We start from the raw sequence: 18,052 nt of genomic DNA on the forward strand, positions 1-18,052 counted from the left end.
TTTTTGGAAAACAGTTGCTGGTAGTACATTGTTCAGGTTACCTTTTTTGCTGTGGCCTGACAGGGTATCATTTCATCTAATAAGGACTGTTAATTTCTTTGTAAATTTTATATGGTGTGGTTTTATTGAAAGTTGAAATAGCATGCTGGAAAAAGTTCACAACCCTTGGAAAGCGTGTGTAATGGAAGATATAACAACAAATAATCTATTTTCACTTGATATAATAACATTTGATATAATTTCTAAGGATATAATCACTCACTGTATGTAATCAACAAAAGGTATAGCAACAAAAGGCATAATTTTAATGTGTATAATGAACCTTCAGTATAACAAACATTAGATATAATGATTAAGTGATATAATGAACAAATTGTATAAGTACTACCAGTATAATGTATTAAATAATATAACACAATATTTCATATACTAACCTAACCTAAACCCACAGGAGGAGGTTGAACCAACTAGCAAATGCAAATAAATTCGATTCTGGCAACTGGCCAATTAAACACCACTGGAATTATATTAGTTTTTTTTTCACACGTACACGTTCAACATTATACTCAGTGAATGTTATATCTAAAGTGTTTATATAAAACGAACATTATGCCATTGGTATATTATATTGAAAGTTGTTATATCATTCGTCTATTATATCCAGTGACCTTTATATCATGCAAGAATATGTCAAATGTCTGTATACCATAAATTAATTATATCTGTTGAGCGTTATATCGACTAAAAAATATGTCATTTGTTGTTATATATTACGAATCCTACCCCCCTTGGAAAACTTGTAAAGTACCTGCAAAGGCAAGCGCATCGCGTTTGGTAAAATTACAGGCACGTGAGACTTGTCAACTTATGTCTCAGGATGACGGGCGCAGTGGCAGTGGTTCAGATCTTTTCGATTTAAAGCTCCGAGTGAAATTACAACTATTATGGACAGGCGTGTAGCTTACGATCAGGCGCACGACTTGTCCGTCCCGTCACTCGATATTATAAAAATAAAAAATAAAAACTTCGGACTAACGCCCAAGCAGTCTTCTTAGAACAGGTCCGTGTCCATTATGGGACGAATAATTGGTGGATTATGAACAAATAGTAAGTTTGACAATTAGTTCAAGACGTATTTAATTTAGAGATGGATAAAACTGCTTATAAAATTTATACGTTAAAACGTTGTACTTTTTTTAATAAGCGTGCTTATAAAAGGACTTTTGGCAGATGGCGGGACTTGACACTTATTGCACGTTGCAAAAAATGAAATAGTTGTGAATCTTACAACTTCGTGCTTGTGTGCTTATATTTTAACTGCCTCCGTGGCCGAACGGTTACCAAGCCGGACTGCCTCGCAGAGGTCCCGGGTCCGATTCCCGGGCCGGGACAAATATGGCCTGCAATTATTTCTCTCGGGAGTTTGTGGTTTTTGTGGTTGTCCATGTGTGTGTCCATCCGCGATACAGGGTTTCCCTAGTGCGGGGCTATGAGTGTGTGCATTATTATCATTATTATATTAAAAAGCAAACTTTTTAAACGGTTTTTTGTTTAAACGCCTACCTCATTTCATTTATGTCAATGGCAGTTGTCCACCTTTTGTCACAAATTTACACAAAGAAACGAGCCGCCTGTGTTGCAAAGTGATCACCAACCAAGATTAGGAGATATATGTGAGCTTGGGGGGTTAATTGTGTGACGACGTGACCTCCTTACATCGTCATCCCACCTTTTTATCGCCTTTTCTCCGGTTACTGGCCACTCGTATTTAAATTAATGTTCCATAGTTCTTTTGCCTCGCATTCTGATTTTGTTTCGTTCCACTGTCACTCCCTGCCCGATCGCGGCAGCGAACACGTCTTCTCGATAATTTTTTGAACCGTTTACCAGTTACCAAAAATCTCTTGTGCGATAAACATTTTAAAGATCACAAATATTAATAAAACGGGAATAACATTCATAAAAAGGGGCTTATTATACCACTCTTTATTATTTTTAATTTGGAACTTTAAACATACTAAGCAAGAGTATGGAGGCGCGCAGGCTGCGGAGGCTACTACTACTCTCCCTACCACATTCCAACCTACAGAACATCCACCAGCGCCAGCAGCGCGCTTTCAATTATTGCACTAAATAACCCTTTGGCGAAGAGGGTTATAACTCTGTATTCCTATATGAGATCTTGTTTCTCAATACGAGGAGACATTCCCCACGGCACGACAAAATAATCACAGGGATTGACATTACCAGGACAACATAGAGACCCGAGTGTTACAGGCTGTTTTAAAAATAAGAAAAAACAGCAACGCAAAGAAACCAAATCGCCGTTAAAAGGGTCGCTGGCATCGTGAGCGAACCTTCGGATTACCTCTCAAATAGGGTTCAATGTTTAATTTCGTGTCGAGAAGAATTGCAAGTTCATAGTACTTTTATGACTAATTTGCGCGCCACGATGGTTAGGTGTTGCCAATATTATAACTTTTATATGATATTTTTTAAAATTTCAATGATAAAAGTTCCTTACGTTTGGTTCTTCAATTATTTGTTGAAATATCGTTATCGAAGTCGTAGAACAAACGAATAGTCTAGATTTGTGTCTATATCATGCGTGACTTAACAGTAATATTTCTTTATTTCCAGTCAAAATCAAAATCTTCTCCATCATCAACACCACTCCTGGAGAATAAACATCTCCTATTGCCTTCCAAACCGACTACTCAAGTACTGATTGAGGAAATTACTGAACCTGCAAAGAAAGTTGACGAGCCAGTGAAGAAGGCTCCAACTCCTGAAGAGAATTGGAGAAATGGAGTAGGAGAGAATGTGACTGTTATTAAAACTGTTAAGAAACCACCTCATTTGAGATCAAAGGTACATATCAATTTATTAAGACGCTATATATAATTGATATGGATTTTACTCAAAAGTTTTGCATAACTATGTCCAAACATTTTTTTTTAAGTTAAAAAGAATTTTTTATACAAAAAAGAAAATATTCAAGAGGTCTTGTAATTTCGCGGTACAAGACAGCGTAGTCGGGTATTTAGTACCTATTGGTATACCAGATGTCGCGACGAGTGCCAAATAGCTACTTTTGCAACCAAATTTTGTTTTATATTGACAAACTGCAACTTATCGAAGCTACTCTAATTTTTATTGATAACAAACAAATCAACTAGATGGCGCTTACTGCACAGATATTTATAAATACTGCTAGTTATTCTTTTAAATTCTTTAGGAATAGCGCCATCTACCCATACTAGCAAGCGTTATTTATAAATTAGTTTGTATCACACAATGCCATCTATTCACACTCGTATTGAAAGTACAGAAAGGTAAAACCTATCACAACCTCGAATTTTTTTTCCGAAATAATGTTTGTTTTCATTACACCGAAAACCGAATTATAACGAAACCGTTGTCTTTCATTATATATTGGATGTTTATCGCGAAGACACGAAGGTTAGATTAAGTTAGGTTCAAAAGAAAAAACATTTTCAATCACATGAAATTCAATTCATGAAAAAACAATTACTTTCGAGGTTATGTAAATTCGAGCAAACGTTATTTCTGGAAAATGTCTTTTGGTACTACTGATAGTTAACCGTTCAGAAAATAATTTTAGCTCGTGGTATTTGATTATTATTACAAAGAAAATCTGTTGTCCACGGTTATTTACATAATATGAACTACTTCTAGGCCATTGAACAACGCCGTCTATATGTAACATGGAATTTTGACCCTTTTCAGAGTTACGATCTGTAGTATTAAGATTAGCAATCTTCTTGAGTCATTCGTCCATGCTTTATATATTATAGCTGTTTAAGAATAGTGACCCAATCCAAAATAATATTTCCTTACATATTGCTGAGCTCAGAAAATACTAAATATTATTGTGAATGAGACACTCGTATTTTCATTGGTTAATCACATGACAATGTTGGGATGGTCTACGACAAACAACTAAGTTATCACAATTATAGAAATTCATGCATATGTGCTCAAACATTTTATATTTTTGCCGAAATTGTAACAAAGATACTCGTAATGTTTGGACGGATTCATGCTATAACTTTTGTATGAAAACAAAACTAACATCTAAAAATAACTTAAAGCGGACCTTTATTAAAGAAATAGCAATTAAATTGATTATTATTTTATTGAATAATAAGTTCACTTTACAATTTCAGCGAGCTCTAAAAGCAATACCAATTCAAGAAATACCACTCGGGAAAACCTCTCCGGAGAATCCACCAAATCGTATCAGTATAATGGAAATAGAAGATGATAAGTCTCATGGTGATAGTGATAACCATGATTCGAATAAAATCCTCGAGAAAATGCAAGAGGATATCTTTAACGTCAATGGAGGTGAAAAATTAAGTCCTGAATCGGAGAAGTTGTTGTGTGAAAATGTGACTGAAAAAGTTAGTGTTGCTAATATGGTGCCACCAGTGAATAGTGTTCAGTTTATGTCGGAGTGGAAGTACCTGAAAGGACGACTCGAAGCCCGGAGCGATTATTTAAGCGTAAGTAGTTTTTTTATTTCTGAAATATGACAGTTTAAGGTTTGGTGTTGAATTTAGACTAGGTAACGAGAGTTAACCTTAGGGCGCGTTCCCATTATGTCGTGACGACAGATAGTTGTGCAGTTTAGTGTTGCGGCTTATATCTCAAAATGAAATTGTTCACACAAAATTACTGTTACACGATTAACTGTCGCGACGGACTGTCTCGTCCGGCGACAATTGAAACGACACGATATAAATGTAACGACAGATAATCGCAGCTTCGAACGAATCTGTCGTGCATACGATTAGATGCCGTGAACTGGTAAATTGTCGTCATGATCTAGTGCCAACAACTAGACACGGCAGTCGTTTAACTATAAAATATACGTCCATAACACAGTCACGACAGATAGTTGTGATATGGGAACGGGCTAGACGCGACAGTCGTTCAACGATAAATAAAACGCGCCCTTACAAGCGTTACAGCAAAATTGAATCCAAATACCATGCAAGTACGACGGAATTTAATGAGCATTTAATCTACTACCGAAACTTTTTCAACGATATGTTACATTCTTATTACACCCCAGTTAGCCAATGGTTATCACAGATACGTAGTTTGTTTTCCCCCATTCCCACTAGGACCATTTCGGAAACTGACTTTTCTTAATTAATTTCTTTTTAATAACTTGGAGTTAATTTTGTAATTTAAGACCAGTGCTTCTGTCATGAGCTTACAGTGCCGTTTGGCTTTAGCAACTGTGTAAAAACTTAACGATTTTCTATGACAAATTCTACAGCGCCCTTAGTGGTCTTAAGAACTGTAAATTCATGGTAGGTGTATCTTGGTCATTGATGAGGTCACACCAATACATTACTATTATTTTTATATACCTGCAAGCGTATTGTGTTCATTTTTGCATGCATCGAAACACTTATAATGTTAACCTCATTTGATACTTGCTTTTAGCATCAATCATGTTTTAAGAAAGTAATTCTTTTAATTCAGCAATTTTTGGTATCAATCTAAGTTGTCAAAAATAAATGTTTAATAAAAGCCACTGTAGCGTAATGGTTTCACCTACCTTCTCTCAAGCAGAGGCCGAAGGTTCGAATCCCGCCTCACATATCTGAGGTTTCCGAATCTATGTGCGAAATTTAGTTTGAAATTTCTGCGTCTTTTTTCCAAGCTTATATTTTTTGGGATTCAACGTCAGCTGTTTTCCTTAGAAAAGATTAACTGCGTGGATCACTACATATACTTACACTACACATACCGCGTTCTAAGCACAAACGACAAAACCGTCACTGTAGACTTAAACCGAGGACGCGACTGTCTCAATGGATCGTGGCAAACCAGCCTATATACAGAACGACAGAGCTTCATTCCCAGGTATAAACTGTCAACCTCAAGCTGCTACTCCTGTTAGGACCACACGATCGCGTGCCGGGTAATATCGTTTTCTTCGCACTTTCAAGCAGGACTCTGATTCTCCCAGGGGTCCTGTGGCACCGCACTATGACCAGCGCACATCACTATTGTCACCTTGACGATTTATTAACTTTTTATTATGTACGTTTTCCATCTGTCTGCGATCAGCTCTTTGTATCTCTCAGTCTCTTATCTCCATTATAAATTCCTCGTGCAACGAATCCAGCGTTATTTAATTCATACATGGCATAACACCCGCCATATTGGTTGACGTTCAGACATAAACAATCTTACAATTTTCCTTTTTTTTAAGATAATAAAACAACGTTCTTTACAAAATAATTTTATTCTTCATTTTTAAGGCCAGATTTCTTCATCACACTGTATTCATTAATTATCCTCGAGCATAAAAATATAATAGAAGACTTACGATACTTTTCCATTGCGGCTACTTACTTACTACTTAGGGCTATGGGCGATTGAATGATCTTAAACCCGATTCCTGATAAAACCAATTTGAGATTCGAAATTTTGTAAGTTGGTTTTGGCCTGTACTTAATGACCCCGAAATGAATTTCAAAGAATTCCCTAAACCACTTTTTTCAAGACTGATTGAAATGATCATTGCGCAAATGTGCCAATTTATAAACAGCTGGTGATTGCAGTCTATAAATATTCTATTGACCATCGATTGAATACTGGTTTCATTTGAATATAAATTAAGATTCACAAAAAGTTAAATGTAATATGAAATCACCGCCGTCTGTTAAGAAAATGGAGATTTTTAGAGACATGCATTTTTGTATAATTTTATCTCCTTTCGAAATACGTCTATAAAACTGTCGACAATAACTACAAGATTATTTAAAATTTTACGAATAATGGCATCCCTGCAAACATCGTATAACTTGACATACAAAAAATAGGTCGTTTATTTTAGGTTTTTCAACGTATTTGCATCTGTTCCCTAATAGCAATATCACAGGTAAGACGGTGGTTGTATAAGAAAGGCACATATAAGTTATAAGGTCAGGTTATCCAGGCCTCTTTGTAGGCACTCCACGTTTCGTCATACGTGACGTTTGCTCATAAATTCTTGACCAACCCTCGTAGTTTATTTTGCTTCCGTTTGTGAAACTCCACAACACTTCCGCGGTGGCACAGGTTTTTGGGAATATCCTGAAAGTACATAAATATTTAGTCAAACAGGGTGACTAGGGATTGGCATGTGATGTATCGGGACTCGGTGTGAATAGAGACGTGGTATGAATAGAACTTGGGGTGAATAGAGACACAAGGAATAGGTGTTCTAATCAGGATGAATCGGGACTCGGTGTGAATAGGGACATGGTATGAATAGAACTTGGTGTGAATGGAGACACGGGAAATAGGGGCTCAGGGATGAAAAAATAAAAAATGTTTATATCGTGTCTATGACCATTGGAGCTCGGTGTAAAGCCCACTTTCGATTTTCATCATTACTTATTATGGTTTACCACCTTTGCGCTATTCAAGGTTAGAGCGCATAAACATTTGTGAGACAAACGTACATCTTCGGTCATACCGTCGCTTAGGTAACATCAGGGTCCGAAGTATGCCAATTTTCTTTAAATCACTGGTCGTTGCCATTCCATTGAGACGCCACTAAGATTATATTGCAATTATGATAATATTTGTTGTTCTGCTAAAATCTAGTTTCAATGGCAGTTCAGCGTCAACTCAATAGTGGCAATGGAATGGCATTCATTCATTCAATCACTAACGAAATTTGTCTCGAAATTTTGTACTTTACGTATGCCAATGATTTTATTTTTAACAAACTTCAAAAAAGGAGGAGGTTCTCAATTCGACTGTATGTTCTTTTCTTTTTTTTTTGTATGTATGTTACGCGATAACTCCGGTATTTGTGAACCGATTTTCATGATTCTTTTTTTTTGTTGGAAAGGGGGTACTTCTACTTACTTACTTTTGAGGTCGGTTTTTAGTACTCTGTACTGAGATTAATATATCAACTGAACTAAATAGAACACGTCTCGTAGTATACGATATACATTTTTCAAATGGCCTTGATTTTGTTTGTAAAAAAAAAATAATTCTGAAATGAAGCCAGTGTCCTTGTCGCTCGACACAAGAAAAAATTAACCGTTAATACGGTATTAATGTACGGGATTTTTTTTTAATTCAAGACGAGGTAGTATCGGCTCTTAAGCAAATTTATGCTTGTGTTGGGAAAGTCTGGTAAATTCCTTGGGCTTACATAATTGAATAGTAACTCGATGGCTGTCCACTGACAAACCACTACTCGTAGCTTTTAGCAGAATACTAAACGTACAAAATCCTGTCATTGACGCTATCGCCACACAACTGAGATGATTTAAAATTAGCACACTTGGAGCGTAAATGACACTGTTCAGCAAGCGTGACTTACCAATCTAAAAGTACAGTATGGTCTGTTATAAAATTTGTCCACATACAAGCTTCTCCACCCTTTATGTTTTGTAGGAGGTCATTGCTAGTACTGGACTCGATTGCACTCCGAGGGTCTTGAGTGTAGTAATTACCGAAGTCATATGTCTTTGGTTCGAAATTTAAATACCAAAACGATGAATATAGAATTTGGTAACCGGCTTCTAATAGCTGAAAGACAATTGTAATAATTTAGACATATACGCATTGACCTACCAATAAATGGATGTCGGGTTGGCGCTATCACTTTGGACTGTGAATTGGAGGAATTTCTAAATTGTATCGACTACGCACACGTGCCATTGAAATTCCAAGAAATTGCAACACATAACCTTTTTTCGGCACATAGTAAAAGTGATTATTATGAACAAGAACAATAATCAAGAATTTTAATCTTTCTTAGAAATGGTACCAATATTTTTGGCGCCTAGTTTTATTAAAGTATTATACCATTTTGGAATCTTGGTTAGTTGCGTCAATTTTTAAAAAAACTTGCCGCAGTGGTGTCCATACTTTTTTTTTACAAAACGATGAGTGAAAGTCGACTGAAGGTAAAATTATTTCAAAATTTTAAGGATAAAAAATATTTTGATGGATTTTTGTGTAAAACTGCAGGCATTCTAGGGTTTTTAAGAGTTGTGGTAGACAGCAGTACTACTTAGGTGGCCGTTAAAATTAAAACATCAGAAATATCTGAAAAAATATGGTCGTGGTGATTCAAAATATCATTAAGGGAGTAAATTTTCGAAGAATAACAATTTTTTTATCGTAATTGAAAAAAAAAATTAGATAGATTTTTTTTCTTATTTTTCCTCAAGTAGTTATGCACAGGTCCACCCTCCAGCGCCCGCTTATCGTTGAATTTTGGGACACGCTGTATATAAAAAATAATTAATATTTACGAGAAAGGCTATTCCATTACTCTTGTGTTCAAGTAATTTTCAGTCGAAGCTAAATATGGTGAATTTTTTAAAGTTTCCAGTAGAAGCTGAATATGGTGTTTTTGGGCCCTTAAATTGTTGTAAGCAAATTTGGGCAGTACTGCAATGACGTTACAATTTAAATTAAATGTTTTAGTTTTTTATATTTCGTTACACGTCACGTTTGTGTAGGTTAACCTCGGACATTTTTTCGAGGTTTTTGTATTAGACCCGATGTCCATTTGTTGGTAGGTCTTTCTTTCGTTGGTAGGGTTCTTTTAATTTCAGATAGTCCAAAAGTTTTATTTCATTCATCATGAGAATGGAGTGTTTCAAATGTCTTTTAATGGGGTGTTTTAATATACTTTTTTTTATTAGAAAAGGAAATTGTCACTGACAGAGTGTAACCGTTTCTGAAATTGATTACAAAATTCGATTACGGGGTTGAAGAATTTTTAAGTGTGAATGATATTTTATATGCTCATAATTTAATGATTACATAATGTATTTAATTTAATTTTTTTTCTGACATTGTATAGAGTTATTACTTGACCTTGAAATGTATTATTTAATATTTTATAAACTAATTAGATTAATATTAAAATCTTCGTATGCCTCTGTAAGAGGTGCATCATCTGTGTTAGGCTGCCTTTCCACCAGAAATGTGCGAGGTGGCGAGGCGGTGCTAGGATGCGTAGCGGCGCTGTGAAACGGTGTGATATTTTCCACCAAAGCTGTGCGACGTAGCTAGGCGGTGAGAGGATATGCACTGGCGCGGTGCGAGGATGTGTTACGGACTCTTTGCAGCTATGCGCGGGACAGGGTACGGTGTGGTGGGGTGAGCGGTGGGGATATGTCAGTGTCATAATTTCAGTAGCTCTAGCTTCTTACACTGTTTTGCACACATTCCCCGCCCGCATGCCTCGCACATATCTCTCGCTATTTTATATGTACAAGTACTTAGCTCCGCTAACCCTTTTTCCGTCGGAGCTGCACTAAGCGAGGCTAGAAAAATGAAGTAATCCTATTGGTGGATTTTTTCCTCACACACCGCCTCGCCACGTCGCACATCTCTGGTGGAAAGGCAGCCTTAAACACGTCTGTACACACTCTACCTCGGTAACCTATCACAAAGTCGAAAATATTTGTGTCCGAAATAACAATAACGTTTGTTGGAATTTTCATTACACCGAAAACCGAATTATAACGAAACAGTTGTTCATTCAGGATATGTTGAATGTTTATCGCAAAGACACGGTTAGGTTAGGTTAAGTTAGGTTTAAAACAAAAAAACATTTTCCTCTCAAAATTACTGGTTATGAAATTTCGACCAAACGTTATTTCTGGAATATGTCATTTTGGACTACGGACTTTCGGACTGTGTTAATAAATAAATATATTTGATTGATTGGTTGAAATTTCTTCGGTACGTTTTGATATGCTCTCTATTTTCATTATTACTTACCTTAACCATTTCAGATTGAGGATTATAATTCCAAACTTGCACTATATTGTCGTGGGTTGACATATTAATTCCGTAGTCAAATACGTCCTGCAATGAAGCGATTCATTAATAAATTTGAAGTAATAGTAGCATTTTATCTGTCACTAAAAAAATCTGAATTGTCGGGATGAACGAGTTTTTATAGTAAAGATAAAGATAAATGTATTTTAACTTAATCTAATACAAGTAAAACAAATGCATATAAAGCTATTATAGTATTAAAATAAGCATTAAAAAGGGAATCTAAATTATAGATTCTTCATAGTAAAGCTATACATTTTAATATTAGAACCTAATGTGTAATTGCTATGCCTAAACTAAGTAAACGTGTACCTGTATTTTAGGCAGTTTTTGGGCAATTTCTTTATATTACAATTTAAAAGGAGATTTTCTATATTTAACAATAAAATAATTAGTAGTTATAAATTAATGGTTACCTATATAAAAATAATTATGAAACAACTTACAGCAAGTTCTCTGTTTCATTGTAAGTTTTACTCTTAAGCCACAATTTGTTTATATAATAGTAATGTCATCTCATTGTCACAACATAATAATAATGTTGTGAAATATATGTATTTGAACAGTTTGGTTCATGAAATTTTATAGTTTCTTGTTAGTTAGTGTCTAGCGTGACAACACTGCCCGTGCACCGCGCAGGCCGTGGCCAACAAAAAAAAAAGATACAGACCGAAGACGGTGCCGTCACACTATCGTGTGTATCCGCTAATTTGTATAATTTCAATTTATTTCCGTTTGCACGAATTATAAAGCTAATACAGTCCATCAGCATCTTCTTCACCGGGCTAAGGTCATATCGAGGTTACGTACAGTTAGGTTTACACTTTAACAACCTCGATATATATATAATCGATCTAGTGTATTAATCATCGCAAAAATTTAGTGACATTGACCATCTCATGCTTTAGAATATCAAGCAAAGCGAATCAAAACAATATGTATATTTACCTGCCAAACGATCTGTTTCATACCAGGCTTCAATTGCTCCACGAGTTTTTGATAAAACATCGTTTGTAAATCAACGACGGACATGTTGTTTTCTTTCATATATTTCAAAGTTTCGTTGTGATTGTTCCTGTAAACAAATTTGGGAATTTACTTCCTACATAACTACGTGTAGCAGCCACAGACGGGCCAGAATGTCTAACCCTCTTCCGATATTCAGGCACGTCTTAGTGCTAGCAAAAGTAACAACCATGCCTTGTGAATCAGCATAAGACACACGTACCAAATTAGTATAAATAAGTAGCTCAAGCAAAATATACACATTAATATACAGTCATTTACCAACCCACGACTCGTCTATCATTCTCCACTAAACTACCATGGCGAAGTGGTGACCACCAACACCTTTTCACCTGCGCCATGGTAAACTACGCATTCGCACGAGGCCCTTCTTTTCCTACTTCCTAATTTCTTTTTTATGGTACCAAGTGACGGGACGAACAAGTCATGTGCCTGGTGGTATAGGCGACACGCCTGTTCATAACAGTTGCAGTGTTACTCAGTTCTTTAAATCACAAAGATCTCCCTGAGACATAAATAGTAAAGTCCCAAGCGCCTGTAATTTTACGAGCACCCCGATGAGGAAGCTTTCGCACGGCTGCCGGCGCAGTGGCCGCCCAGTTACCGCGCCTTTTGTACATTAACGGCGCCTCGCAGATTTTTGTTGACTGTGGTGACGGATATAGGGACCGACTTTTGTATTCGTTGATAATCGAAAAGGTTAAATAAATGTAAAAAAGTTTATAATGTTCTTATAGCATAATCAATTACCATAAGAACGTAAATGGATAGTATTGCTTTAATATCTTAGAAAAAATGTAAGCCAAAGAAAATTCTTACCAACATTCAGGATGCGCTTCATCTCCCCCTAAATGTATGTGATCATCGGGAAACCACGTATTTAGTTCTCCCAGTAGACGTTGCAGGAAATTATAGGTTTCTGGCAACGTGGGATTCATCAATTCAGCGGACTCTTCATTGTTGCAATGCAGGAATAAGCTTGGGAATACTTTTTGTAACGCTGTCTGATGACCTGACAATTTTAAAATTAAAAAATGTAAAAACCGATGACGAATAACTTCAATGATACCAATATTGTAAAATTGGGAAAAGGGCTGGTAGACTGTTTGGTTGTTAACTCTTACCATGTTGAAAAAATTAACTTCCTGTAACAACACGAACAATGATGTCCTAATTCTTACGCTAGCATTTCAAGGTTCCAAATAATTTCCAGATTTATTAACCTGCGCAATTATTTATTAAATCCAATTTATTATTTTACTTACCTGGTACATCGAATTCTGGAATAACTCTTATTCCCCGTTCTCTTGCGTAATTGACTATAAATTTGACATCGTCCTTTGTGTACAAGTTCTGTGCATTAGAACTGAAACATCAAAGAAAATAACACAAAATTAAAAATCCTACAATAGCTACATCTGTTATGGTCTGATGTCGAAAGAAGGACATGAGTCACGCAGTTTTTTTTTAAATAATCCGCGCATTAAATTCATGACGAAATTTATGAACTCATTACTCTGCCTAGTGAGAGGTTCACGAGTGAATGGCATCGTTTCCTGCCATTGGTTTAGAACATTATAGATTTTTTGAAAACTCATTATTGCTTGGTGGTATGGGTGACGTAAGAAATTGGGCTGGTACTACTAGGTCAAGTGTCTTGCGCTGCGCCACTGAATGTGTACGAGCATCTCACGTAACTAACAGTCATATCGGTTCGTCGGGGTCTACGCGCTTGTGTCATCGGACTACACAATTTATAACACTGCAACGAGTAAACTACGCGTCTGTAAGGGGTCTACGCTTGCGTTACGCAGCGACGCTTGCCTTGTTGACAATGACTCCAAATTATTACGATACTGTCATGAGAATCCTTGATTTTATGGTTTAATATCGACGAGTATTACGTACTTCAATGACCTTTGGAAACAAAGGTTGATAAATCACTAACCGAACTTAGATCTTACTCGGGAAATAACTGTTTTGAATCTAGCGACAAAGAGTATAGTAACAAAGTTATTTTCCGTAAACACAATAATCAATAACGTCGTCGCCGCCATCATCCCACCAATGTCTGATCACTGAGTGGATGGGATATTGAAAGTGTGATGTTACGGAATATACAAAAACAAGAGTTCACTGAAACTGTGGCTTCAGATACCTAAGCCCGATCTGAGTGAGGTGACGTCACCGCTAAAGTTGTTCAACCAACAATATGAAGAAATTCGAGGCGTGTAGAAACAATAAACGACGAAAAATACAAACGAGCAGACTACTGTTAGAGACTTGTATTCACTATTGGCGACAATGGAACTGGTATCACGTTCTGCAAGTATAGAATTGCAATGTGTGATGGGACATAGAATGGAAAACTTAAAAACTATGCAATACAACAGCCAATTAAAGCAAAATGGAGCACGATTGAGGTCAATAGTTATTAAACTGAACTCGGCAGTCATGAGGAATGACCTAATTGACGTCTGTTATGGATTTAATAAGGCATACTGGACTGATAAATTGACCTCTAGCTAGATGGGAATTCACGGTGCCAAGAAAGTCATTTATGTCGCCTACAAGTGACTACAGATTCTACATATGTGCAGTATCTGTAGTCACTGTATTTGGTTTTCTAAACATGGGGTTTTGAAATACTGTAGAGAATACTAATAGAATTCTTGAGCTAGAGAGGCAGCCCATTGTATTTGGGTTACATTTTTTTTTGGTGAACTGAGATTAAATATTGACAGCCAAACTAACAATACAATCAACATGTGAGTCTTTAAATCATATTTTTACTGTTTTTATATCACTGAATCGGTTCAAACAATTAACTTTATTATTGTCTTTATTATAAATCAAGAATCTAGACTAACTTTACCAAAAGTACAGCTGACATTATGTGTCGATTCTCACCAGACTCTGAGAGCTTCAGTTAAATACAACTAAAGTTAACGCTTAAACCTCATCTTCATACTCTGCTTAATTATTTTATATAAATTTTAGGTAATGTTAAAATGTATAAAAAAAATCTATCGAGAAGTTTGAGTTGGCCATGTTAAAAGATACCATACTCTAAATATAACCTATTACATCAACAGAATAGAATCGGCAAACATCTGCAATTCGAAATTTTTCTAGACACAGACAATGAAGGAAGAGCAAAAGAAATATATTATGTCCACCACTCTGCATCCTGTTAAGCAATTTCTGAGAATTGACATAAAAAAGTTGAAAATATGACAGTTATACCTAAAATATTCCAATCTGTTTTACACTTATAGTTTATCCTGTATTTGAATTACTCATTTGAAAACGAGACGAATAAAAAACTACAGTGATTAAAATACTAATTAAAAAAAAATTGTTTTCATATGTATATATATATATATATATATTGACCGTATTCAAATAAATGTATAACCGATTTTAGTAAAACTTTTGATAAAGTTGATCACTCTATCCTATTGAGGAAATTTGATGGAAGTGATGTGTATGGCGATCTTCGGAACCGGTTTAGTTTTTATATTACCCAACGATAGTCGTATGTTATTATTAACGGCACGACATCTAATGCTTGTAAAATGACTGGGTATTCCTCTGGATCCTCATTTAGGCCTTTTGTTGTTCGACATAATATAATAATATATATTGCGTATTTGATTATTGGTGATATAAAAATTGTCAAAGAAATTAATATGGTTGAAGATTCAATTTGTGATTCGACTTCAGTAGGTTTGTCATCCGGTAACGGGACTTTGGGATTGTTAGTTCTTACATAATATTGTACAATGGATTTCGCAGAGCATGCAAAGAGTGTGTTATAATTCTTTTTTACCAACCACAGCTGACGTCAGGCTAGGGAATTCTTTGCATTATGAGTAGGTATTAAAGCAATGCAATTTATCCAGAACACCCAGACCTGATTAGAAAATTTCATTTCCCAAATTGGTCTTCCCCGGAATCGAACCCTCATTGGCTACAAACCATTGGACCACCGAAGTCTTCTAATTCTGTAGTAAATTCTTAAGAATAGTATAATAAATAGTAAGTTCTAAAACACTAGATGATAACAAAGTTTCTTCACAGCTCAGAAATATTTTCGGTAGTGTTGACGTCACATTAACAGTCGTGTTGTCAATGGAAACAAATATGTAAGTTATGAGCCTTTAGGTGCATTTTAACTTACCTCATGTTAGGGAAGATCTCGCTTTTTATAGGGCAATATATATTATCGCAAATGTGCCAATGGAATACATTTAGTTTGTTCATCGCCATTCCGTCTAAGATCATCAAAAGGTTGTATACAGGTACGAAAAGACGGCCTGTATCTAGCAATAGTCCTCTATGCTCGTAGTTTGGATAATCTACTATTGTTTCACCTCTAATGAAGACGTTCTGAAACAAAACTCTTATTAGGAATTGTCATACACTTGTGATCGAGATAAATTAAAGGTAAGGATAAAAGATTCTCCAATTCAATTTTACCACCAACAGTTATCATGAAATTCGCTCAACGAACTATGGAACTATGGGCAAAGTACGGAAGGAAGTTATCCGACAGAGAACTAAGGTCGTCGACATAGCTGGTAGAATGCTTGATTATTCTGTCATTCGAAGTGGCAGTGAGCTGGCCATATCTGTCGAAGAAGTGATAACCGATGGGGGAAGCGAGTTCTTGAGTTGAGAGCATGTCTCGGCAAACGTAGTGTTGGACGCCTTATGGCCAGATGGAGTGATGATTTGCGAAGGGCTGCTGGCAGCAGATGGATGCAACAACCTGAGGACCGGGTGAAATGGCGCGCATTGGGAGAGGCCTATGTCCAATCCAGCAGTGGATTACGAAAGGCTGTTGATGATTTATTATGTGACGGTTATCTATCAGCAGTCCGAAATGACAATTTCCAGAAATAACGTTTGCTCGAATTTTCATAACCCGAAAGTAATTTTGAGAGGAAAATGTTTTTTCTTTTAAACCTAACCTAACCGAACCTAATCGTGTGATGCTTTGCGATAAACATCCAACATATCCTGAAAGCACAACGGTCTTGTTATAATTCGACTCATTTTCGGTGCAATGAAAATTGGAAGAAATATTATTTCGGAAAAAAAAAAATCGAGTTTGTGATAGGTTATCTCGTGTAACGCCCTGTTTGAAGCCAATTAATTATATTTCATTGTAATGCACACATACAGAAACAAGGTTTCAAAATAAAGTCATTAGTTAGTATATATAACATAAAGTGTATTTTAACCATAATATTAACTGAAGCATATCATTATTAATAATAATAGCAGTGTAGCGAAATGTGGTGAATTTATACATATACAATGCCAATTCAAACATCAGCTAGGAGTTTCTTTAAATTATGAATACTTAAGTTGTGCAAAAAATTGATAAATACCGAATGAATATACGAATCTGGGGCTCTATTCATTTTCCGTCTCACATCCGTCCGAAGCAATGACTGACAAATAAGTACTACTCGACCAAATCAAAACACAATGTCTAGTATGAAGCTTCATTCGCATCATGCGTCTTTTATTTATTTTTTAACCGACTTCAAAAAAGGAGGAGGTTCTCAATTCGACTGTATGTTCTTTTTTTTTTGTACGTATGTTACGCGATAACTCCGGTATTTGTGAACCGATTTTCATGATTATTTTTTGTTGGAAAGGGGGTACTTCCATAGTGGTCCCATTTCATTTTGAAGAAAATCATCCACCTCGAAGGGTGGCTGTTCACGCATGAAGATTCATTTTTATAAATAGCGTCTAACTTTAATTTCAGACCAATTACTTTAATGGTTGATTTTGCTATTTCTCCAATTCAAGGCGTTTTTCTCTCAATATACTTTGTGTAGTGTCGTAGTGAGAATCTATTTTTATTATCTCCAGTGTCAAGTCCTGTATAGTGGCGAACTAGGGGATATTTCAATAAAACTTAGCAAATAGACATAATTCCACGTACTTTTGGGGTCGGTTTTTTTAGTACTCTGTACTGAGATTATTATGAGACCAAGTGACGGGACGAATAAGTCGCCCACCTAGTGAAGTGTCACGCCTGTCCATAACAGCTGCAGTACCACTCAGTGCTTCAAAGCACAAAGATCTGAAGGCACTGCCACTGCGCCTGTCATTCTGAGACATAGGTTGGCAAGTCCCTGTAATTTCACCA

The 18,052-nt window shown here is 36.0% G+C and overlaps 2 protein-coding genes across 6 annotated transcripts in view; one reads left to right on the forward strand and one right to left on the reverse strand.

Moving 5' to 3' along the window:
• Positions 1 to 18,052, forward strand: part of LOC113230985 (RNA polymerase II-associated protein 3-like) — a 55,819-nt gene that overhangs the window by 10,797 nt on the left and 26,970 nt on the right. For both annotated transcript variants that reach the window (XM_026465108.1, XM_026465106.1), the window contains exons 6-7: positions 2,641 to 2,871; positions 4,191 to 4,529. In XM_026465108.1, coding sequence (XP_026320893.1) covers positions 2,641 to 2,871; positions 4,191 to 4,529 — 570 coding nt within the window. The remainder of the gene's footprint in view (positions 1 to 2,640; positions 2,872 to 4,190; positions 4,530 to 18,052) is intronic.
• Positions 6,318 to 18,052, reverse strand: part of LOC113230983 (beta-hexosaminidase subunit beta-like) — a 27,449-nt gene continuing 15,714 nt past the window's right edge. For 3 of the 4 annotated variants that reach the window (XM_026465103.1, XM_026465101.1, XM_026465104.1), the window contains exons 5-11: positions 16,064 to 16,272; positions 13,146 to 13,246; positions 12,700 to 12,892; positions 11,803 to 11,929; positions 10,795 to 10,881; positions 8,372 to 8,580; positions 6,318 to 7,122 (exon numbers count right to left, since the gene is read on the reverse strand). In XM_026465103.1, coding sequence (XP_026320888.1) covers positions 6,978 to 7,122; positions 8,372 to 8,580; positions 10,795 to 10,881; positions 11,803 to 11,929; positions 12,700 to 12,892; positions 13,146 to 13,246; positions 16,064 to 16,272 — 1,071 coding nt within the window. In that variant the 3' untranslated portion in view covers positions 6,318 to 6,977. The remainder of the gene's footprint in view (positions 7,123 to 8,371; positions 8,581 to 10,794; positions 10,882 to 11,802; positions 11,930 to 12,699; positions 12,893 to 13,145; positions 13,247 to 16,063; positions 16,273 to 18,052) is intronic. The other variant, XM_026465105.1, reaches the window with a different exon arrangement.

Source organism: Hyposmocoma kahamanoa, unplaced genomic scaffold (genome assembly GCF_003589595.1).
Source record: "Hyposmocoma kahamanoa isolate Upper Pololo Valley unplaced genomic scaffold, ASM358959v1 64, whole genome shotgun sequence".
NCBI lineage: Eukaryota > Metazoa > Arthropoda > Insecta > Lepidoptera > Cosmopterigidae > Hyposmocoma > Hyposmocoma kahamanoa.